Source organism: Diospyros lotus, chromosome 7, assembly GCF_014633365.1.
Source record: "Diospyros lotus cultivar Yz01 chromosome 7, ASM1463336v1, whole genome shotgun sequence".
NCBI classification, from domain to species: Eukaryota; Viridiplantae; Streptophyta; class Magnoliopsida; order Ericales; family Ebenaceae; genus Diospyros; species Diospyros lotus.
This window is the reverse complement of record NC_068344.1, coordinates 9,472,353-9,498,358: the sequence shown is the minus strand read 5'-3', so window position 1 is coordinate 9,498,358 and position 26,006 is coordinate 9,472,353. Positions and strand designations below refer to the sequence as shown.

The window sequence follows — 26,006 nt, the reverse complement described above, 5'->3', positions numbered from 1 at the left end:
TTTAATTTAAGCCATTTTTAAGATCAAAAGAAAGGTGTAATTATAACATAATTTTTACAAATTTAACCACTAATCAACGCCTCCTTAAGCGTTGCTGCTAGTGTCCCTTTGATGACCAATAGGGATAACCTTCAACATCTTTCTATTGAAACAAGAAACTGCCTCTACTTGTGAGGAACGAACAGGAAGAAAGATTTAGAAAATTGTGCGCCTTTGAGAAAGAAACAATGAAAAACCCAGAAGCAAGAGGACGCACCTTTTATATTGTCTCACCCGTCGCATTTGAAAGAAAGCAAAACACAATCAGACACTTAGTAGAACATTAGAGGCACGCCACCTATCACGCACCTGTCACGCATTCAAGTTTCTCAGGGGAACCAGAAGTCGTCGTGCACACCTACGACAATACACCTTTTTGGCGTAGCACTCTATATCCAAAAGTCCCGCACAATTTATGCACCAGGGGATTTCCCCTGTCGCTGGGGTCAATCATCACCTTGCAAAGATTCAGAGTCCAGTTATAGCTAGAGCCCTAGAAACATATCCAAAGCCTCACCGGTGAAAACGCGACCTTTCCTTCTCAAACTTAGATAGCATACATGAGCAAGAACTCGACCATATCCCGAACATGTCACGGCAGTGCGAGACCCTGCCGACGCACACTCATGGTGGCTAGCTGCCCTTCCCACTTGGGCGTCACCCAATTAACGCCTTCTCCTTCCAGGAAAAGCACCCTCGAATCCCAAAGCCACGCGTGACACGAGTCAGCGCATAGAGAATACTGCTCTGCTTACTCGTTTCAGGCTGACCTTGAAATAACTCTAGAATCTTCATCCCAGCAAAGACAAAATCAGACTGCCTCGATCCCATTTAATTTGACTCTCCAAAACTAGCACATACAACAAAAATTGCTCAGGCTTCCCTTTTTCAGCCTGAACGCTCGTTACTTGAGCATCTGACCTGGGGGGTTATGGACCGTCCGGGCCCAATCTTGGCCTTCTCCTTAGGCCCAGTCTTGGCCCAATCTTGGTCCTCCCCCAGGACCCAACCTTGGCCCAGTGCCAACCTGCCACGACATCATTGCGACTCCCACTGGATATCCGTGCAGCAGCCTCAGATCATGTTCTCATTAATGGCAGATCCCATCCATATTAATGAGGGTCTCGTCGCCACCATGCTACTACCTAAGAACCTCCACCGGCGCCAAATAGCCAGTCCCATGATCTGCAAATGCACAACGCATGCATGCAGGAGGGCATATTCTCCTTTTATATAAACCAGCTCTCTTCAGAGCCAAGATATGTTCTGATCTCTGACTTACTGATACACTGTCTCTCCTTACTCTCTTACTTACTCGAACGTCGAAGTGCTTGCAGGTACCAGCCACCCCCTAGATGGACCTATCGTTGGAGTCTGCACCCTATCTCTGATCATCTTCACTTGGTCAAAAAGGAACAATATATATATATATATATTTATATTTTATACTTTTGACTTTTAACAAATTCAATCTAAATTAAGGGTGGTTGGGTTGGGTTTGGGTTTCTAATATGCCTTGCAAACAACAAATAGTTTGGATATGAAGCAAACCCAAGTGGCAGATCTAAGTCATTTATATATATATATATATATTTATGGGTCGAAATAAAAAAATTCAAGGCAAATAATGGCAAGTGAAAGAGAAAAAAAATTAAAAACCAAGCAATGACCAAGTAGGGTGCACCCTATTCAGTGATGACTGAGCAGGTTGCACCCCACCTAATCATGAATGGTTTTAGCCTTCGAAGATGCACAATCGACCCATCTACGAAGAAAAGTTTGCGAAACAAACTTGTTATTGAGCAAAGAGAAGGATGAAGAACCACAAAACAAAGTGGAAAACCCTCCACTCGATCCATGATTGGGTGGTACACCCCACACGGTCATTACCGAATGGGGTACACCCCACTTGATCATCCATGGCATTAGTAGCCCAAACTCCTAGCAAGTTCAACAACAAGAAGGAATATCATCAAGCTAGCATAAGAAGGAAGGAAAAGCCAAATTAAGGCCTTTCCACTCGGCCATGACCGAGTTACACCCCACTTAGTCATGACCAAACCCAACCATGCATTCTAGCACCCTTAAAAGCCTCTCTTGTCACTAAAAGACCTTCCCAGAGTGTTCCTTAAACCAAGCTCGGAAGCCTCTTTCCAAGACCCTTCATGGGACCCACAATAATATTTTAAGATTTCTCAAAATATGTTATCCGAGAAATGTGAGTTTGCTGACACATGTCCTTATCTCCCTCATTTATAAATAGGAGAGTCACCTCATCTTTTAAGTAATTTCACTTATGCTCTCAAACCCTACTCTTTGCGCTCAATCACTCGAAAACTGACTTAAGCATCAAAGGGTTTGCGCGGGGACATCCACTCATGCCCCAAACCGATTGTTCGTCTTAGCAGGTCATTCGGTCATCAAGGAGTCATTCGATTAACAAGGGAGCATCTAGTCATCAAGAAGGCATCCAGTTATCAACAAAGCACCTAATCACTAAGCATTCGGTCATTAGCAAGGCATGTGATCATTAGGGTACTCGATCATTAGGGCACCCAATCATTCACAAGACTCTCTAGATCACTTACACTTAGATTTGCAAGTCTCCAGATCATTTGCATCTAGACCTCCAAGTCTCATGATCGATCATCAGCACCTAAACTTGAAACTCTCGGGATAATTAATCGAGATCATTTTTTTTCGCACTAGAAATTCATTGTTGTATTGAGACAATAACAGTTTCGATTTCAAAACTTATACAATAATGTCAAGAATTTAATCTCAAAACTAGTAGGTCATTAAAAAAACTAGAATTTATATAAATTTATTTTGACAAGAACTATAAATCAACACATAATCAACAAGCTCAATCTAATAATCATAGGTAACAAAAATTTTACAATCAAGATATTAGCAAATAAAGGGGGTTTTATGGTTAGGGCATAATTTTAAGGGTCCATTACAATATGACCAAGAGAAAGGTAATATTGATAGAATTTTATTTTTTCCAATGACTTTACCCTAAATTACTAAAATAAAAAATGATGAATTTATTACTTTGCTAAACAATTAATTTAAAATTCATAGTTTATTGCTTAAATAAAAAATTTAAATAATAAAAATTCAGTCAATTTTATAATTCATTGAAATGTAAAATCCAAATTAAATAGGTTTAAAAGGTTTTTAAAATTCCTAAATTATAATTAAATATCTTTTTAAAAAATCACTATGTAACAATTTAACTAAAAATGGTGACTTTGAGTTCGAGCCCAACTCTTGAACATGATCGGATAATGAAATTAATATAATAAAAAATCACCTTCACAGGAGATAGAGAACCAGTTACAGTACATGCTAGCGGAATTAAGGTGATAAACATGCAAAGTCAACACTAATTACAGTTTAATTATAAAATATTTTAGACTTAATACATCCAGAGTTCTCTCTACGATTAAGAAGTATGGCATTTGGTTCTTGACTTGTAAAACATCAAGATTATGTATCTTAATAAGTTATTAACTATGTCATGTAAGATGTAATCGTAAAAATATAAAGTGTTATGTTATAAAAAAATTATGATAACGAAATATATTGTATTAAAATTTATCTTAATGAGAAAAAAAATCTAATTTCTCATAATTTAAAAAAAATCTAAATCCCAAATAAATAAACCCTAAACACCTAAATCTCTAAATTACTAACTTAAAAAATGTTACTTTATTCTATACTCAATCACAAAATATGACAAAACTAATTTGCATCGTTTCTTTTTTAACTTTGTTCCATCACTCTCGCACTCTGATATTTATATCATATTTTCTGTTGTAGAGTAAGCACTTAAAATAATAATTTTAAATAATTGAAATACGAAATTTTGATATTTTGCATATTAAAAATTAAATATCATATTTTTTAATTATTGAGGGCACAACAAACATACTAGCTTATTCAAATAGGGTCGTTCACACACACACACACACACACACTAACATTTTGTTGTGATAAATACGTAAGACAATAATTTTTAATAAATGAGATATAAATTTTCATAATTTACATATTAAAAATCAAACATTATATTTTTCAGTTATTGAGCGTGTGTATTCAATATTTTAACAAGGTTAAATACATATATTCACCCTTCAACTTTTATTTTTTTAAATTGTGCCACTCTCAACTTTAGCTTTTCCCAATTGAACCCTTGAACCAGCCAATATGGCATAAATTCATCCCTCAACATTCACATTTTTTTATTATGGCATCCTCAATTTTGTTTGATCTTAATTGCACCCTAAATCAACTAAACACTTGGACTATTTTGGAGTTACGACTCATGTGTATGTGCTTCTGATAACTTGAGGTCTATAGTCTCTACGGTTGGATCGACCATATAATCTATTGTCGATATTAATAGGAAAAAAATTTAAACTTTTGATATTATTTTTATTTTAATTTCAAAACTTTTCAATCTAACCCAATTCAATAATATTGCTTCTGCTCCTTCTCCGTCTTCCAACAAAGATGATGATGATAATGAATGTTCGAAGATTGGATTGGGAATTGCGTTGGGGATTTGTTCGATTCTTCTTGTTTTAGTGAGTAGATTTTGGTGTTACAGAGAAGTTTCATTTAAGAAAAAGAAAAGATGGGAATTAATTCACATCAACACGAATAATCCCATCATTTTCTATTAGACGAGCGCACATCATTTATTTTGAGCCACTCCAACCAAATATTTATATATTGTGAAATTGGTTAAGACCAAATAAAGTTGGGTATCATAATAAAAAAATAAAAATTAAGAGGTGAATTTATATTATATTGACTCATCATGAGTGTAATTAAGAAAAACAAAATTAAGAATATCATAATAAAAAAATAAAAATTAAAAAGGTAAAGTTATGGATTTAGCCTTTTTAACAAGAGAAGCAACCTTATTATTCCATCTGAAGGACATGGTGTCTCCATTGCCTCAAACCGGAAGACGCTGGGCCTAGATACTACTCGAAATGAAGAATCTTCGTGACATGGCGTGCCATTGAATCTGTTATCATTACTTTTTTTTTTAATTTTTATTTAAAATTATTATTTTTTATCGTTACTCATACTCTCAATTTCAGCAAGTGAAGTAAATAACTGATAAAGCCTTTATCTCATTACTCAAGACAAAAAATCGAACGTATGATCTATTGGTGCAATCCCAACTGCTCGTAGTCCAACTGTTTGACCTATGAATTGGGAATTTATTTTTAATTTTTGAAAAAATACTTTACTTTATTCTCTTGCTTTTTTATTTTGAGTTCAATCGTTTTGATCTCGGTTAATAAATAAAATACCTGGATTACAAATATAATGTAGAGACTAATAAGATTTTGAAATATATATATTTCATTACAAATTTTATTCATTCCAGTATATATAAATTATTATTCAATTGTAAAAATTAAATACTCAATTGATGTTGACTTATTAAAAATTTACATTATTTACTTGAATACAAACGCTTTAGGGTGTATTCGATTGCATTCGCATTGCCTAGAAAATAAAAATCACCCCATTCTCTTGAAAAATAAATTTTATGAAAAGAAAGTTTAAATACTTGTACCATACACATTTTTTCATAGAAAAGTTAAGAATGTTTAATTGCTTCCATAGAAAATATTGTAATAATTATACATTTTTTATGATAAATATGTGCAATCAAACACACTCTTATTTAATTGAATATATTGAACCTTTACTCAAATATACTTATATTTATAATCAATTACCTATTGAATAGCTAATGTTTACTTGATTACAAACAAAATGCGCTCGATTATAAAATCTTCTTACTTTGACTTTTAACTTAAGGTTTTCCTAACACAAGAATTACTCGAGTATATACAAGTTTTTACTCGAATACAAGAATTGAATCAAATACTTACTCGATTGAATGGAGTTTATCACTCGATTATCAGAATCTATAATTTGACTTGATTTAAGAACTTTGTTGTATTACTCGATTAAAAACTTTGATTAACTTAATTACTATGTATATACCTTATTTGATTATTCTTTCAAGCATATTTATCTTTAACATACTGTTTGATCATCATCATTCAACACAAATTTTCCTATTCCCTCGTCAAATCAAAATTAACACATTACATAAGAGTCCTTATTTTGATTGAGAGTAAATAGAACCATTACTTATGTCTCGTAAGACATATGTGAAAAAAAAAAGAAAAAAAGTGTCATGCTATGAAAAAGTTTTGTAAGTGAAATATATCATATTAAAATTGTTCTTGATGGAAAATAGACTAAATTACTCATAGTTTAAAAAAATATTAAATTCCAAATAAATAAATCTCAAACACCTCAATCTCTAAATCACTAACTCAAAAAACACCATCTTCTTCTATACTGAATCATAAAATATGATAGAACTAATCTCTATCATTTTTTTTTTAACTTGGTTCCATCGCTTTCATACTCTTATTTATATCATCTTTTATATTGCATAATAAACAATTAAAACAATAATTTTTAATAGTTGAAATACAAAATTTTAACATTTTTCCTATCAAGAATCAAATATTATAATTTTACTTATTAAGGGAGCACAACAAACTTACTAGCTTATTCAAATATTGTCAACTAGTCATCTATGTGGAGTGTCATTATGAAAAACAAAGCGTGTTCATACATGCACTAACGTTTTGTTGCGATAAATACGTAAAATAATAATTTTTAATAAATGAGATAGAATCTTCATGATTTACATAGTAAAAATAAAAAAATTATATATTTTTTTAATTATTGAGCATGTGTATTCAATATGTTAACAAGGCTAAACGCTTAAATTCACCCTTCATTTTTCACATTTTTTTTTATTGTGGTATTCTTAACTTTGTTTGATTTCAATTTTACCCTTAAACCAACCAATATGGTGTAAATTCACCTCTCAACTTTCACCTTTTTTATTATGGCATTCTCAACTTTGCTTGATCACCTTGAACCAACCCAATTTCACGCCATATGAACATTTGAACCATTCTGGAGTTATGACTGATATTTTCGTGCTTTTGATAACTTGAGGTATGTTGCCTAAAGGTTTGAATAGACCATACAATCTATTGTTAATGTTAATATGAACATAATTCAAACTTTTAATATCATATTCTTTTTGATTTCAAAATTTTTCAATCTAATCCAATTAAATAATACTGCTTCTTCTGCTCCTACTCTATCTTCCAACAAAGATGATGATGACAATAAAGGTGCGGTGAGTGGATTGAGAATTGTATTGGGGATTTGTTCGATTCTTCTTGCGTTTGGTGGGTGAATTTTGGTGTTATATAGAAATTTCATTTAAGAAAACAAAAAAGGAAAGATAAGACTTGAATTTACCTCTTTTTCTGGTTTTGCATTTTTTAATATAAATAAAATTCACATCATTAACATTAATAATCTCGTCATTTTTTATTAGGCGAATCACTATATCCAAAGTTTATATGGCGCGAAAATAGTTGGGATTAAGTAAAGTTGAGGGTGTTATAATAAAAAAAATGATAGAAATTAAGAGATAAATTTATATTATATTAATTGATTCAAAAGTGCAATTAAAAACAAACAAAATTAAGAATGTCACAATTAAAAAAATAAAAATTAAAAAGGTAAAGTTAAGAATTTAGCCTTTTTAAACAATAGAAGCAACCTTATTATCGCATCTGGAACACATGGCTTGCCAATTGTCCTACATCCGTCTTCTATAAAAAAGAGAAAAAACCGGAACATGCTTTGCTCTGTTTAGGGAAGTACTTTACTTCAAAATTTTCTATCGCTCTCACGTTCCCTTTTGATTTCGAGTGGATCGCTTTGCTCTGTTTTCGGTTAACTGAAGAAGGAACAGAACAGAAGCCCTGTTGAATTGATTCCCCAAATTATTTTTTTATTAAATTAAAATTATTTTCAAAGATAGTTTCAATGATTCAGCCAAACCTACCGTCGGCGCTCCAAATCGTATCCACTTTCGTCCGTCGCAACCCCGGCCACCGTCCGTTGCTCCACCGCGCGGTAGCCGCTGTTCCGCGTCTGCCACCGTGGAGTTTGACGGTGAGGGTGAGATCTTTCTCCACCAACGAAAGCGAGATAGCCGATGCTGCCGCGGCCATGGAGGAGGTGTGTAACAAGCCATCGGTGTGCACCGCCGATGAGCTCCATTACGTCTCCGTCCCCAATACCAACTGGAGGCTCGCTCTCTGGCGCCACTTTCCTTCTCCTCAGGTCCATTTTTTTTCTTATATCGTTTTGGTTCGCAACGTCAGACTTTTTATAGTTAAAATACGATATTTTACATATAAAAAATTAAATATTATATTTTTTAATTATTAATAATTACACAATAAATTTATTAAGTTATTTAAATATTATTAACTAATCGTCTATATAAATTGTTATTATTAAAAACATAATATATTCATACACGCACTAATGTTCTATCATGATAAATATGCAAGATAATAATTTTTAATAAATAAGATAAATTATGTTCATATATACATTAACGTTCTATTATGATAAATACGTAAGATAATAATTTTTAATAAATGAGATATAAAATTTTTATGATTTACATATTCAAAATCATATAAAAGACAACCATTTTTAATAAATGAGATATGAAATCATCATGATTTAAATAATTCAAAATCAAATGTTATATTTTCTAGTTATTAAACGTGCGCACTCAATATTTTAACAAAGACCAGCCTATAAATTCACCCTTTAACTTTTTATTTTTATTTTTATTATGGCATTCTCTAACTTTGATTGGTACCAATTGAACCCATGAATAATCAATATGGCATAAATTTATCTCTTTAACTTTCATTTTTTTTATTGTGGCATACTTAATTTTATTTAATTCTAATTGCATCATTGAACCAATCATTTTCACGCCATATGAACATTTTGACCATTTTGGAGCTACAACTAATATTTATGCGTTTTTAATAACTTGAGATTTATTGCCTTAAAATTTTAATCGATCGTATAATTTATTGTCAATATTAATAAGAATATAATTTAAATTTTCGATACTATATTAGTTTAGATTTCAAAACTTTCCAATCTAATCCAGTTAAATAATATTGTTTCTATTTTTACTCCATGTTCTAACTAGGATGATGATAACAATGAAGGTGCGGTGATTGAATTAGGAATTGGGTTGGGAATTTGGTTTATTTTTCTTGTTTTGGTGGGTGAATTTTGGTGTTATAAAGAAATTTGGTTTAAAAAAAATAATAAAATAAAAGAAAAATTAAATTTATTTATTTATTTATTTTTTTTTTTAATACAAATATGACATATTGTGAGTCACTTGATTATATGACATGAAATTAGTTGAGATCAAATAAAGTTAAGGGTGTTATAATAAAAAAAATAAAAATTATGAGGTGAATTTACATTATATTAATCTATGCAATTAAAAATAAATAAAATTAAGAATATCACAATAAAAAAATAAAAATTAAAAAGGAAAAATTATGAATTTAGCCTTTTTAACAACAGAAGCAACTTTATTATCGCATCTGGAACACATGGCGTGTCCATTGTCTTCTATAAAAAAAGAGAAAAAACTGGAAGACGCTGGGCATAGAAACAACCCGAAATCGAGAATCTTCGTGACATGACGTGGCATTGACTCTGTTGTCAGATTCTGTTGCTCCACCGCGGGGTAGCCGCTGTTCGGCGTCTGCCACCGCGGAGTTTGACGGTGAGGGTGAGATCTTTCTCCACCAACGAAAGCGAGATTCCCGATGCTGCCGCGGCAGGGGAGAAGGTGGGTAACAAGCCATCGGTCTGCACCGCCGATGAGCTCCATTACGTCTCCGTCCCCAATACCAACTGGAGGCTCGCTCTCTGGCGCTACTTTCCTTCTCCTGAGGTCCATTTTCTTTCTAATATCATTTTCTTTCACAACGTCTCCTGATTTTTGTTTCGGATGTATGAATAGGAAAGAAAGAGGACTTTTGAATTCATTTACTCATGGCTAACCTAATTACTGACTACTTGGTTTATCCCAATCACTTGTGTGCTCAATGAACTTACGCATGACTGGATGAGATGTACTTCTAATTGCTTCATTTATGCTATTCACTTGATTCTTCCAAATCACTTGGTTTATGAGATATGTTCTGAATAGTACATGTCTGTAATGTGCAGGCTCCTCCAAGGAATCATCCGCTGTTGCTATTGTCTGGAGTGGGAACTAATGCCATTGAATACGATCTCTCTCCATTGGTTAGTTTACTCTTATCTTTGACCCTTCCCGTCTCTCTAATAAATAGTTTCCGTTTCAACTTTAGGTAGGCGTGACGTACGTGTATGCTAAGATTGAAAAGAGGCTTCGGGGGTTGGAAAATGTAGGATTAGCTTGACATAATGCATAAGCCACTTCAAGTCTGTTGATACCCTGTTTTAATTTTATAATTACTTTTTATTTAACACCTCTAGAATATATATAACTAAAACTTCCCACCCATTGATTTTTGAACTCTTACTTTTTTGCCCATTGGATGATTGACGTATTTTTATGCCCAAGCTGTGGGTATGCATGCAAAGAAAATAGCATGTGCAGGTTTAATTTGTATGCAATAGTCCAGGTGCGGATCCAGAAATTTTTGTAAGGGAAGGTTGACATTTTTTTTGAGTTATAGAATTGCACATCACAGATTTGGAGGTTGAAATTTTTTTTGAGGTGTAGAATTGCACATCACAAATTTTGGGGGTGGACTGTAATTTTTTTTAACTATGTTATTATTAAAAATTATCATTTTTACATTACAAATGAATTTTTTGTATTACAAATTATTTTTTACATTAAAAATTAATTTTTTATTTTAAAAAATTAATTTTTTAATTAACGTGGATCCGCCACTGCAATAGTCAAAGGTTTAAGTACCCCTTTCAACGCCCTCTTGTGCTGAAGGTATTTCTCCTTATCACACAGCTGGTTCCAAGCTCAGGTAAAGGGGAGTTGCCTTAAGTAGCTTACAGCTAGAGTAAAAATTGTTGGATTTTTGTTATCAAATTTTAAAAACAACATGAGATATAAGACTTGTGATGATGTTGATGAGTAGAGTTTCATATAATTACCCTTGCATTGTATTTGACTATTTGTCGAAAAATAAAGCCTCAATAAAGATGTCAAGCGATCCCTCTTTCTATTTTTTTTTATGTGTTTCTCTTTTGCTTTTTTTATTCTTTTTCTTCTTTATATTTTTTTTAGAGCAAACCTTGGTAGAAATTGTAAGGTTATTCCTTTGTAATTAGAAGGTCTTGGGTTTGAGATGTGGAAACAATCTATCAATAAAAAAAGCTAGGAGAAGACTATAAATTCGACCCTCCCCTAACCCTTGCAAAGTGAGTTGCTTTGTGTATTGGAGATGCTTTCTATGTCCTCTCTCTTTTTAGCCGCTAACAGTGCTTGAATCATCTTGTTATGAAATTTTAGAAAGTTTAGAAGGCTTGATAGGATGACCTTGGAGACAAGTTGATCCATACTTATTGCTTTAATAATGGATGAACTCACTAAACACATTTAGGCAGAGGTGCCATGATGTATGCTATTTGCAGATGACATAATGTTGGTGGATGAAACAAAAGAGGGAGTGAACACTAAGCTTGAATTGTGGAGAAACAATTTAGAATTTAAGGGATTTAAATTAAGTAGAAAGAAAACGGAATATATGGAATATAAATTTAGTAAGAATGCAAGAGTGGATGATGTTATAATAAAATTGGAAGATCAAATCATACAAAGAAAATACCATTTTCAATATTTGGGATTAGTGGTTAAAAAAGATGGAGAAATTCACGAGGATATCACGCATAGAATTAAGGCAGGTTGGCTAAAATGGAAAAATGTATCGGAAGTGTTATGTGATGGTAAAATCACATTAAAACTGAAAGAAAAATTTTATAGGACAGCTATAAGACCAGTCTTGTTGTATGTCTCAGAATGTTGAGCGGTCAAATACTAGTATAAGCAAAAGACGAGCGTAGCGGAGATGAGGATGCTAAGATGGATGTGCGGCCATATAAGAAAAAATAAAATTATAAATGAGGTTATTCGTAATAAGGTAAGAGTAGTGTTAATCGAGGAGAAGATGAGAGATACTTAGACTAAGATGGTTTGGTCATATGAGAAGAAGACCAAGAGATGCTCATGTGAGAAGAGTTGATGAAATTGAACAATTAGTCAAAAAAAGAAGTAGAGGCAGACTCAAGAAGATTTTGAGAGAGACATTAAAGTTTGATATGAAGTGTATAGGCCTAAATATGACAAAAGATAGAAATACATGGAAGTCTAGAATTCATGTAGCCGACCCCACATAGTGGGATAAAGGCTGGGTATGTTGTTGTAATCCATATTCTCATGTTTTCATGTTGTACATGTTAGTTTCATAATATCAACTATGTGTGAAACACAACCATATCAATTATCTTCATTCTTATCTTATGAAAAATTCTTTCCATATAAAGATGGTGTTTTTATCTCATTATTTCCTCACTAGAATGTTGTATTTGGAAGGGAATATGGTTAAAAATTTTGCCACATTATTCTTTTGCATAGATTTGGATTGTCAATGTGACTTCTATAAGTCAATCAACATAATGATGCTGTGTCACTGACCATAACTTAGTCAATATTAGGTGCAATTGATGATGATGATGAGATTGAGAAAGAATGATTTATATATGTGGTTTTGTGTCCTTGATTTGTAGCATCGATCCAGTTAAAACTTAAACCCTTAAACCTACATCTTATGTAACTATTTAGCTCAACCACACTTCACTCAAAGATGACAGCCTAACTCGCTTCTTTCCAAAGACATTATTTAAATCTCTCCTATTTTTTCCCTCCTTAATTAGATTCGTTCCTGGAATTGAACTTGTGACTTCAAAAAAAAAAAAATTGTTGAATGTTGCCATGTGTTGCATAACTTTGAAACGCTCCCCCACTGATGCATTATCTCTTCAAAATTACCAAATATTCTTGTGAAATTTCTGTAGAAAGCCATAGAACTGAGTGCAACTTTTGCATTAAGGTGTTGACTTTTCATAATTGAGTGCACACTCTGAGTAACATGGCGCTCTATAATGTCTCTGAACCCTTGTAAGTTGGCATACTTTACATTTGAATACTTTCATAAATTGTTTTCATCTTTATTTTTGCATTGTTCTTGAATAATTTATGCAGATTATTTCCATGCCAGTTTCTGTTGTTTTTCAGTTGCTTCCTTCTTTTATCTTCTTTTAAATCTTTATTTTATCATCTTTCCTTGTATCAGTTTTATTTTGTTGCTTCAGCTTCAATGCTTCGTAAATAGATAAATTTTCAAATTATTAGGGCATTCACACAATAAATATTGTTACTGTCAAATCTCGTGAAATTAGAAGCTTGGAAGTGTCTTAATCCAGCTGATCTGTTTTTTAGAGATTTCTAAATTCTGTTTTTGGAGGTTTCTAAATTCAGGTTTAGGGAACTTTCCTATTCTTGTTTAGGAAACTTTTTAATTATATATAGTCAATTCTTTCCTTTGTTGTTGTTGTTTTTGTAGAAAGGGAGAAAGGGAAGTGATATTCCCACACACTTTATTGATATGAATCAGAAATATTTGTAAAGAAGTTTCCGAAGATTTAGGACTAGATTACAATCCTATTATCTAGGACTAGATGTTATTCTACTAGATTACAACACTAAGAGATAATCTAAGAAATATCTAAGAAATAATACAAGATAATACAAAACAAAATAACAAAAATAAATAGAAAGATGATAATGGATAATCTTCAAGGCCCGGCCCAGCCGGTCTTATTTTATTTCTTCAACACTTCCCCTCAAGCTGGGGAATAGATGTCAATCATCCCCAACTTGCTCACTAAGGCTTCAAACTAAGTACTATAGAGACCTTTGGTGAGGACATCATCTGCCACTTGTTCAGTAGATGGAACATAGGAAATCTGCAAGAGACTTGTATCCAAATTTTCTTTTAAGAAATGCCTATCAATCTCAATATGTTTTGTTTTTCATGCTGCACCGGATTGTGGGCTATGCTTATAGTTGATTGATTATCTCCCAAAAGTTTAATTGGCCTTGGCCTTGAAATTTTTAAATCTTCTAAAATGATCTTGACCCACAAGAGTTCACACACCTAGAGCCATAGCTTTAAACTCAGCCTCAGCACTTGATCTAGCCACTACCCCTTGTTTTTTACTCCTCCAAGATATCAAATTCCCTCCTAGGAATACATAATACCTAGTTGTGGATCTTCAGTCAAATAAAGAACCACCATAATCAGCATCCATATAGCCTTGAAGCCTCAAGTCTGTCCTAGGAGTAAATAGAATCCCTTTTCTAGGTGTAGCTTTGAGATAACATAGAATCTTCCTAATTGCTACCATATGTTCCTCATTAGGATCATGCATGAACTGACTGATTGGGCTGACAGCAAATGATATGTCAGGCCTAGTATGTGCTAGATATATTAATTGCCCTACCAAGCGCTAAAATCTCCCCTTGTCTACCTCTTGACCATCCTTATTTGCTTGCAGTTTTGTATTGGGATCTACTGGTATCCGTTCCCCTTTTCTTCCTAATAAACCGGTTTCATCAATCAAATCCAAAACATATTTTCTTTGTGACAGAAAAATGCTTTCCTTTGAGTGAGCTACTTCAATGCCTAGGAAGTACCTTAATTGGCCAAGGTCTTTGATTTCAAATTCTTGAGTGAAGTTGTGCTTTAGACAGGCTTGTTCAACTATATCATTCCTTGTCACCACAATATCATTCACATATACATGTAAAGCTGTTACCTTCTTTCCTTGATGCTTGATAAATAAAGTATGATCCCCTTGACTTTGGTGGTATCCCACATATAACATGGCCTTTGAGAATCTGCCAAACCATGCACGGCTTAAGCCCATATAGGGCTTTCTTAAGTTTACAAACTTGATTTTTTTCCATCTAGACTGCTTGAGCCCATATAGGGCTTTCTTAAGTTTACAAACTTGATTTTTTTCCATCTCCTTTATGCTGAAAACCTGGAGGTATTTCCATAAAGACATCTTCTTCTAAATCCCCGTGTAAGATGGCATTCTTGACATCAAATTGTTGCAATTTCCAACCAAAGTTAGCTGCTAATGCTATAAGAATTCTATCAGTAGTCATTTTGGCCACAGGAGCAAATGTTTCTAAATAATCAATACTATAAGATTGAGTATAGCCTTTGGCAACTAGGCGTGCCTAATGCCTGTCAAGTGTTCCATCTACCTTGTATTTAACATTAAAAATACACCTGCACCCCACTGGTTTTGCATCCCTTGGTCTAGGAACTAGCTCCCAAGTATGGTTTCTTTCTAGGGCATTCATTTCTTTCATCATGGCCTTTTTCTAGTTGTGGTCTTTTACAACCTCTTCCAATGATTTAGGAATAGCAATTGTATCCATTGATGCTAGAAAGCTCCGGTGATTAGGGGATAAGCAGTGGTAGGATAAGAAGTTGGACAATGGGTGCTTGGTACAAGTTCTAACACCTTTCCGGATGACAATTGGTATGTCTAGATCTATATATTTCGGTTGAGTCTGAGATGAGTTAGAAGCGTTGGTAGAGTCCTCACCATGTGAAATTTTCAAGCTAGTGTCAGGGATTGATGATGGGTTTGGCTCCAGCTCTTCAATGGGTTGCCTTCTCTTGTAAACATAGGGAGAGCCTTTGTATCTTATAGGAGAACTAAGTCTCGAGTAAGCTTGTTCAGTAGGAAAATCAGATGGCAAAGGTTGAGATGATATAATAGGATTGAGATCTTGTGAAGGGAGACTCTGGATGTTACTATTTCAAGACTAGGGTTGAGAAATTCCCAATCCATATCAGCTTGTCCAATGACATTTGGCCTATCTGGAATTGGAGTAAAGTATGGTTGTGATTCATTGAATGCAACATCTTTAGGGACATAAAATTTCTAAGTGATAGGATGATGGCATTTATACCCCTTTTGTGTTGGAGAATATCCAAGGAAGATACACTTAAGGGCCCTAGGGTCTAATTTGTCTTTATGGATTTTGAGTATGTGAATAAAACACATACATCCAAACACTTTTAAGGGTAAATGAGTATGAAGATTGAGGTTTGGAAAGAAACGAGCTAGACATTGGAAAGGACTTTGACCATTAAGAATCTTAGATGTCACCCTATTAATGACATAGGTGGCTGTCAACACTACCTCTCCCAAAAAATATTTCGGTACATGATGATGGTGAAGGAGGGTTCGAGTGACATTGAGAAGATGTCGCATCTTTCTCTCTACCACCCCATTTGTTTGAGGTGTATCAATGCAAGATGACTCATGGATGATTCCTTTTTTGTTGAAAATAAGTATGCAAGTTAGTATTGAAATAATCCCCTGCATTGTCTGTTCTAAACCGTTTTATAGGAGTACCAAATTGGGTTTGAATCATTTTGCAAAATGTGATTAACACTGACCCAATGGCAGCCTTATCCTTTAGAAGAAATACCCAACACATGCGAGTACAATCATCGATAAATGAGATGAACCATTTTGTCCCAAAATAATTGGGTATTTTGGATGGTCCCCCAAATATCAAAGTGAATCAAATTGAAAGGTTTTGAAGATAACATGTTACTAATTGGAAATGAGACTCGATGATATTTAGCAACAATACATTTATCACACCTAAAGCTACTAGGATCTAAAGATTTAAACAAATCTGGAAATAATTGTTTTAACACTGCAAATGGAGGATGGCCTAACCTAAAATGGTGTAACCAAATAGAAGACAGATTAGAGGCTGACTGGGAGGAGAAGGCCACAAGTTGCTGCTGTCTCTTTGTAGAACAATCACTTCCCCCGTCTCAGAGGTAGAGCCTATTCCAAACCTTAGCCACACCAATCATCTTCCCCATTTTCTTGTCCTGAAACTTACACATTGAAGGTGAAAAAACAGCTAAACAGTTAAGATCTTTGGTTAGTTTATGTATAGAGATCAAACTGGTAGCTAAGGTTGGGACATGAAAAACTTGTTCAAGGTGAAGCTGTGGGTTTAATGACACTCTACCTCTTCCAGAGATAGGGACAGTTGTTCCATTTGCAATGGTGATATGTTTGGTAGGTTCAAGGGTTTCAAAACAATGGATATTAGGGGTCATATGATCCGTAACTCCTAAATCAAGGACCCAAATGCTATTCTTATCAGATTTAGAAGATGTAAAAGTTGTATAGGAAAGAGTATTACCTTGCTGCACTAAGTAGCAGAAGGCTCCATCTTGGAACGTTCGGAGAAAGGCCTTCAGCTTGCCTTACTCCTCAGTATTTAATTGAGTTAGATCAGCCTCTGATTCTCCTTTATCAGCTTCTTCTTCTGGATTTTTATTGGATAGATAACTCTGGGGTTTCATATTTTTGAAGCCTCCAATCTTGCTCAAGATTGCTTCCTTCCCATGTAATTTGAAACAAGTTTTCCTTGTGTGTCGAGGCATTTTGCAATAGCTACACCATTGCTCATCATGATTAGAGCTAGCACCCCGGCTCTGAGAAACTGGTCCAGGTCTTCCAGGGTTCTAAAAACTTGATTTTCTAGCCTTATTTCCTCTTCCTTCTTGCTTATTGATGATTAGTGCTATGCTCAGTTAGGATTGCATATCTTCGATTTTCCTTACTCCTTATAATAGCAAAAACTTCATTTAAATTTGGGAGTTTGTCCTTACCAAGAACCTGCACCCTTACTTGGTCGAATTCATGGTTGAGCCTATGACCAGGTAGGAACTCCACAATCCGGCCTCTTGGTCAAATTCATGATTGAGAGTTGCAGCATCCTCTTAGCACACCATCTTGATGGCTTGATATTGGTCAAGCTCCAACTATAAGCTCCAAGCATTTGGTCACTGTCAACTGCCCTTGTTTGGTGGAGTTAGTCTTTGTTTTCACTTCAAAAATCACAGAGGCATCTTTAACCTTGGAGAAGGTTTATTGGACTCTCTCTCAGATCTCTTTGGCTGTTCTTAGGAACATAAAATTCCTACTTATGTTCGATTGCATTGCACTCCACAATTGTAACATAATCCTTGAGCCCTCCACATCTCATACGGTGAAGGATGGATCTTTTTCTTTCGATGGATTGTTTTGTTAAGTGACTTCCTTTACTGCGTCCTTTAAGAAGGATCTTTGTTGGCCCTTTGAGACACAGTGACCACTTAAGAGGGGGGGTGAATTGAGTGATAAAAACTTGTTAAATCGAATTCTTCCATTTTTTAAACTCTTGAGCTTTTCTTATACAAAGAAAATACTTGTTATAAATATATATGTTGTTTGGGAGTGATAGCAATATAAATACACAAACAACCACAATATTAACACAAGATATATGGTGGTTCGGTGTCTCTAACACCTACGTCCACTCTCTCAAGGTCAACCCGACACTTGAGGTTCCATTATAACCACACCTAGGTTTTCCAACAAGCTCACCTAGGAAACTTTTACACAACACCGAGGTTTTCCTCTTAGCTCACCCTAGAAACTAATACAACCCACCTAGATTACAACGGGTTCTAGGATGCCACTCACAATCCTTAATTAATACAAATAAATCCTATGTCCAAATAACCTTGGACTAATATGGAATTAAAACAATGATATTACAAGGCAAATATAAATAATACAAGAGTTACCAATAAGAAGAAAACTTCTTTGCCCTGGGCTCCAAATGATGTATCTTTAATGCTTGGGCCTTGGATTGCTTTTCTTGAGTGCTTGAGAGTACCTTTAGAAAGATTAATCTTGGTTGTGCATTAGCCTTCTCCAAAAAAACTCTTCTTGATATATAAACTTGAGCTTCCAACGAATTCGTAACGGTTAGAAAAATTCGATTGTTGGAGTCTGGAAGTCGACTGTTCTAACTGACAGTTGACTGTCGACTCTGCGACACCCACAGTCGACTCTAGATGCTGACAATCGACTCTCATTGGCCTATAGTCGACTCCCAATCGATTGGCTAAAACCTGCTCTCGGCTACCTCGACTTTGCATAATCTACATTCGACCATCTCTTACCAGGAGTCAACTCTCAGTCCAAATTTTCAGAAAAAATATATTTGCATGATGATACAAACCATAACATGTATACATTACAAAATAAGAAAGTAGCCCCCATTTAGATTCAATAAAAATATCTAAAAAATCAAAATCCATAACAATAAGAAAATAGAATTTTGGTTTTAGTACAAATTTGGGATTTAGCGATTTTACCACCTCTAAATACATACCTTATATTTCTTGAAAAATTCATTAAAATTATTTTAACAACAATGAATATTAGCTATCAAAATACCGTGAGATAGTTTTTCAAAATAAAAACATTTTCTTATATGTCTCCTTATAATGCGCTAATCTCTCAGACTTAGAAAAATAACATTTCTTGGTTCATTTTGATACACAAAATACTATGATACTTAAAATATGTTTTCCATCATAAGACATATAAAAAATCCATTAGGAGATTTAAATATACCAAAAATAGTTTTACTAAAATTATGTTTTGTTAAATATCAAAATACACAATAGGTTGATTGAAGCAATTTGGCTCAACAGTCTTCACCAATTGAGCTCATTGAAGATAATTCCTACCATATAATCGGTAGGACTGATGAAGGCTCGGCAACTCCCCTGCTATAAGGTTTTGATAAACCGGATTTAGCTTTTTGATTATGTTGGATGAATGAGTAAAAGATGGGGTGTTCAACGAGGATGTTTCTGTCATGATACAATTGGAAGGCATGAACACGAAGGATTTTGACACTAGGGATGGGCTAAAAAGACATCGGAGGGCCGATCAAAAGTAGCGGGGGCGAAAGGACAACGGATGTGCCTTCACGTGTCGGCGCGTGGGGTCAGAAGCAAACTGGCGGCGACGTGTGGGGGTGGGTGGAGACTCCGGCGGCAATGGGTCTCCAGTGGTTGGCCGATCTGATGACGATGAACCCAATGGTGGTGGCAATGCCAGTGCCGGTAGGCAGTTGTCGGACAGTGGTGTTTCAATTTCGACAATGACAGTGCAATGAAGACACTTGAATAGAATAAAGTGATAGTGCAATGAAGGCACTAGGGTTTATTGAATTAGCCTATTAACAAGGCTCTGATATCATGTAGAAAGGGAGAAAGGGAAGCAGTATTCTTGCACACTTTATTGATATGAATTAGAAATATTTATACAAGAAGTTTACTAAGAATTCTCCTGAGATTTAGGACTAGATTACAACCCTATTATCTAGGACTAGATGTTATTCTACCAGATTACAACACTAAAAGATAATACAAAGATAATCTAAGAAATATCTAAGAAATAATACAAGATAATACCAGCAAAATAAATAAAGCAAAATAACAAAAATAAATAGAAAGATGATAATGGATAATCTTCAAGGCTCGGCCCTGTCTTATTTTATTTCTTCAACAGGTTCCTATGCTGTATAATCCTCATTTCTGTAAGAGGACTTGTAAAGTTTCATATGAGAATAAGAATGAAAGTAAAAACATTATGCTTTTACATGGTATCAGAGCTATAGGCAATTCTCTCTATTGCCATGTGCCGTCATTGCCACAGCTGTGTTAGAGTCTGATTCCAGTTTGTCAGCCATTGTAATACCCTGTATTTAATATCAAGAGTATTTAGTGGCAAAGTTTCGAGCCTACGTGTAATATTCAAAACGTAAACAAAAGGCGAGGGACTATGTCAAAGCAAGTCAATAAAGGTAAAATTGACCAAATAAGAGATATTTGACAAAATCAAGAGATTCGCGAAGGTTTGAGGTCGAAAACACGCAATTAGGGGCATCCGGGCAAAAGTGCAGATTTTGTAAACTGCCCGAGGGAGGTCAAAACAGTGAATTCTTTAGAAATTCTTGAGGGAAATGAGATGTTTAGAACTTGTGGGCAGTCAAGGAATTAACAAAAAATCTAGGGGCATCCTGGATAGGGAGAAATGAGGTTGCAAAATAATTAAGGGGCTAAAATGCAAAAAAATGGAAAGCTAGGTGGGAAACCGATCGGCCGCACATGGCCGTCGGCTAGCTGCCTGGAGGCGTCGGGAAGGTCGCTTGGAGGCTCCAGAGTAGCCTCGAGGTGATGATGAAGCGAGTGGTGGTCGCCATTGGCTGAAAATGGCTGCGAAGTGGCCGGCTTTAATGGCGAATGGGATCAGAAATTTGGCTGAGATTTTCGAAGCCATTTTCTCATGATTTAGGGCTATTTGATGGGATTAAAGGCTAGATTTGGGATAAGGGGATAAGATCAATTGAGATTTGGTGGGTTTTGGCGTCAAAATCGGGTATAAATAGGGGTTGAAGGCCGAGGGTTTTGAAGAGCAAGTCGAAGAAATTGGCCGTGTTTTTGCTTGAATCAAGCTTCGGGGATAAGGGACTTTTGTTCTTTGAAGGTTGGAGAGCATTTCTAGAAAGTTTGGAGTCATTTGGCGTAGGATTCATTGGGTTTTAGCGCAACAGCCCGGCCATCTAACCCAATTACAATCATATGCAACCCCAATTACAATATTACCCTTCTACTATCCTAGGGTCGTGACACCTATGTGCCATCCGAACAGCAGTTAGTTGATCTTTTGATAAAAGGGTTGCCCACTAAGCGATTTGAAGAATTGGCATACAAGTTGAGAATGTTTGATATCTATTCACCAGTTTGAGGGAGAGTGTTAAATCTCATGGATTTAGAAGTTTGGAAGTGTCCTAATCCAGCTGATCTGTTTTTTTAGAGATTTCTATATTCTGCTTTTGGAGGTTTCAAAATTCAGGTTTAGGGAACTTTCCTATTCTTGTTTAGGAAACTTCCTAATTGTATATAGTCAATTCTTTCCTTTGTTTTTGTTGTTTCCTATGTTGCATAATCCTCATCTCTATAAGGGGACTTGTAAAGTTTCATACGAGAATAAGAATGAAAGTAAAAACATTCTGTTTCTACAGTTACTTGTATCTTGCTAGAGTTTAGTCAGACAAGTTCCTTTCAACATTGTGACTAAGACATGCAACAACAGGGTTGAGATCCAATTGAGTTCAGGTGGTTCCTAACCCAAGTGCTCAAGTTGTGAAATTGTGAAGCTTATAAATGTTCAAACCCAAACATTTGAAACTGAGAAGATAGCACAAACATCACTGATTGCAAATTGAATACAGAATTTAACATTCAAATACATACAAATTTTAGTCACTGTAAACCTGACTAAATTTTCATTTGGGCTTGGAGTTCAAGTCGCAGATCGCTTCTGACTCCAGTGGATCTTACCCCCATTATTTTCACATATCTTATTGCTAATATAGTTCGTACAATGATGCAATTCAAAAGCTCTTGTCATACCTTCTTAAATGAAGGCTCATTGTGTACTCAGTCATGTTTGTCCAATTACATGTGTGCAGTCTTCATTTGCACGTTACATGTGTGGTCAAGGATTTGACACATGGATTCTTGAAGTTCGGGGGTCTGGATTGAGCATGCAGAAACCAACTTTAGAAGGAATTGAGCAGTCTGCCCAAGAATTATCTGATCAGATGAAAGCTTCTGCTCAGACTGCAACTGATAAAGGTTTTCGTGCAGACCAGCGTTCAAGGAATAACATCTCTAGTACTTTGGTAGATGCTGATATATCCCTTGTCAAAGAAGACCAGCCCAGGGGGATGGGAACAGCATTGGATGAGTCCATTGGAGTGACAAAGTTGACGGGAACTTTTATGCATCTGTCAGAAAGACTCTCTGGTTTTCTAAGTGAAGGCCAGTCACAAATTATGTCTGCCAGATTTTTTGATCAAATATCACGACTTTTGGAGGATTCTTTTCTTTATGAACGTTTTAACGAGGTAAGAGGAAAACTGTCAAGTTTGTTAGAAGTGAGGTAAAATTCTGCTGTGGCTAGCCAAATCAGGGATCTGAGTCATAAGCTTGTAAATATTATTGAAGAAAGTCAACGTTCTGTTTCTCCTCAGCTGTTTAATCTGCAAGAGCTTTTTTCCACAACAATCGATGATCTCCAGAAGCAACTTGACGTGATTGTGAAGTATGATTGGGACTTTGATCATTACTTGGAAGAGGACGTCCCTGCTGCGGTGAGCTGGCTTTCTCCTTGCTGGAAGGCTATAAGCTTGTGATTCCACTTTTCTTAGCCCTAATGCATTCTTCTGATTCTTTCATTGAATTTTTACTGCATGTCAATGAATTATGCATTAACATCACATGGTACAGTCTTCAGTTCTTTTTTTCCTTTTTCTTTAATCACTTTATGCTACAGATGGAGTATGTAAGGGCCCAAACCAAACCAAGGGATGGTAAATTGCTGGCAGTTGGACACTCCATGGGAGGTATCTTGCTGTATGCTCTGCTTTCGCGATGTGGTAAGATAGCATTTTCTATTTAACCTACAGTCACTTGTTATTTCTTGTGAGCTGTAATACTCCCTGATCAGGAAGAAAAGAACAGACAGAAACTTCCTTCCACATTTTAGGAGTTGATTATTTAATATGGACACAGCCTTTTGTAAGTATTGGTTTTCTTCATTTTTCCCATGTATAATTGTAGATGACTAATGTTCTATTATTTATGATTGTTGGTTGAAGAAAGCTTCTAGTCTGTTGTGGGGTTCCAACTTTTCGTGAATGTTTCTCAATTGTTCATGCTGAAGAGAGTCGATGAGGTGGTATGTTGGAACCTTGCTTACAAGAGGCTGCACTAACGATCTGTTGTAAACTTGGAGAAGGAGGGAATAATGAAAGAATAATGCTATTGGTACACCTTTGTGTATACCTTGGGCTACACAAAGGTGTATCAATGATATAAAAATCTCTCATGAGGCGCATAGAGGCGCATGAAGGCGAGTGATATTTTGCTCATAATACCCCTTTATGTAGCTTAAGATGTACAAAAGTGATGAACATATAGCATGATTCATAACGGAAACAATGATTTGCGGTTGGCTGATCAAGGAAACAGTTAACAATCTAGCAAAGATGGACTGTGGTGCACTTACTGCAACAAACCTTGCCACTCTTGTCAGAATTGTTTTAAACTACACAGTAAGGCCCAAGTTTTGGCACAGACATGAGGATTTAAGGGCCAAGTAAATTGCCAAGTTAATGTGGCCAGTAAAGAGCAGTCACTAAATGACACTGCACGAACAAACAAGGAGGAAATAGGAAGATTGAGATGTCTTCTTGAATTCCTAGATAAATTTTCAAGTTCTTGTTTTCTTGCCAAAAGTGGGTATGTGTCTTATGATTGATTCTTTTAAAGCATCACATACTAAAATGGATAGATGGATTGTAGATTCAGTGGCGATTGATCATATGACTCATGATCTCTTTCTTTGATTCATATAAACCAACCCTAAGAAACCAAAAAAAATACTGTAGCTGATGGTTCTCCCACTGACATTGTTGGACATGGAAGTCTTCATCTTACCCTTCGATATCTCTTACAAATGTCCTTCATATCCCTAACCTTTCAACTAATCTCATCTTTATTCAAAAAATTACTAAAGAACTCCTTTGAAAATAGCATTCTTTGACTCTCATTATGTGTTTCATGATCAAGCCTAGGGGAAGATTGGATTTGCTAGTGATTGTGATGGGTTGTACTACCTTGTGGATCTTGCCAATGGTTGAGTAAATGAAACCGTTCTCCTTTCTCTCAATCCTTTTTAACCACATCTAATGAACAAATGATCTGGGCACATCATCTTCGTCTTGATCATCCACCTTTTTCTCTCTTAAAACATATGTTTCCATTGTTGTTAATAGATATGGTTGTGTCAAATTTTCAGTATGAGGTGTGTCAAATTTGCTAAATACTATCGTACTTCATTCCCTACAAATTCAATGAAATGTAATCAGCCTTCTACTTTGATACATTATGATATTTGGGGGTTGACCAACATTCTTGATATTCATGGGGCAAGGTGGTTTGTCACTTTTATTGATGACTGCACTAGGGCTACTAGGTTGTTCTTAATGCAAGACAAATTTGAAGTTATTTCACTGCTTCCTCAATTCCAAAAAATGATTTTTACTCAGTTTGGAGCAAAAATAAAATGGTTTCGTTTGGATAATGCCATAGAGTATTTCAATCAAAATCTCTCTTCCCTTTTTTTATCAAGGAAGGTATTATTTATGAATTTTCATGTGTTGAAACCCCACAATAGAATGAAGTGGTAGAACAGAAAAACCATCATCTCCTAGAAGTCACTCATGCACTTCTTTTTTCTATCTAATGCTCCAAAATTCCTATGCGGGGAAGCAGTTCTAACAGCTACCCATCTCATCAATCGTCTTCTTTCTAAAGTCCTAGTCAATCATAGTCATATACATATCATGTCCAACTATTTTCCTGCATTGCGTGTTTTGCATATTCACAAAACTCTGGGCAAAGAAGTGTGTCTTTCTTGGTTATTCTTTTACCTTAAAAGAGTTTCAAATGTTATGATTCTTCTAGTCATTGTTGTCAAACTCTTGAGTCAACTCGTATGAGTTTACGAGTCACGTAATTTTAAATGAGTCAACTTGCTTATAAACTCAAATTTTTATAGAATCGGAGTTGACTCGCGATTCAATACTGTAAACTCACATACTTTTGTTAGATGTTTAACAATGTATGTTGTTTTTATTTATATTAGGTTATGATTGACTTATGAGAATTTACATTATATATAAATTAATATTTAAAATTTTGATTATGGATGAATGATGATAAAAGATGGACTTAATATTTCAAAATTTCATATTATTTAGTATTTTTGAAATTAATAGATAAATTTATTTTAAAATAAGTACATACATGTACTTTATTCATAAGGAATATGGTTGTAAATTGTAATAATTATGTTATTAAGTAATAATAATTCATTTTTTTTTATAA

General features: G+C 34.9%; 1 protein-coding gene across 1 annotated transcript in view; it reads left to right on the top strand.

The window, feature by feature from the left end:
• Positions 1-7,851: 7,851 nt before the first annotated feature.
• LOC127806185 (uncharacterized) overlaps positions 7,852-26,006 on the top strand; it is a 55,092-nt gene continuing 36,937 nt past the window's right edge. The window contains exons 1-6 of the mRNA XM_052343305.1: positions 7,852-8,307; positions 9,740-9,970; positions 10,249-10,326; positions 22,523-22,960; positions 23,087-23,206; positions 23,389-23,458. Of these exons, the coding sequence (XP_052199265.1) occupies positions 8,008-8,307; positions 9,740-9,970; positions 10,249-10,326; positions 22,523-22,960; positions 23,087-23,206; positions 23,389-23,458 (1,237 nt within the window). The 5' untranslated portion in view covers positions 7,852-8,007. The remainder of the gene's footprint in view (positions 8,308-9,739; positions 9,971-10,248; positions 10,327-22,522; positions 22,961-23,086; positions 23,207-23,388; positions 23,459-26,006) is intronic.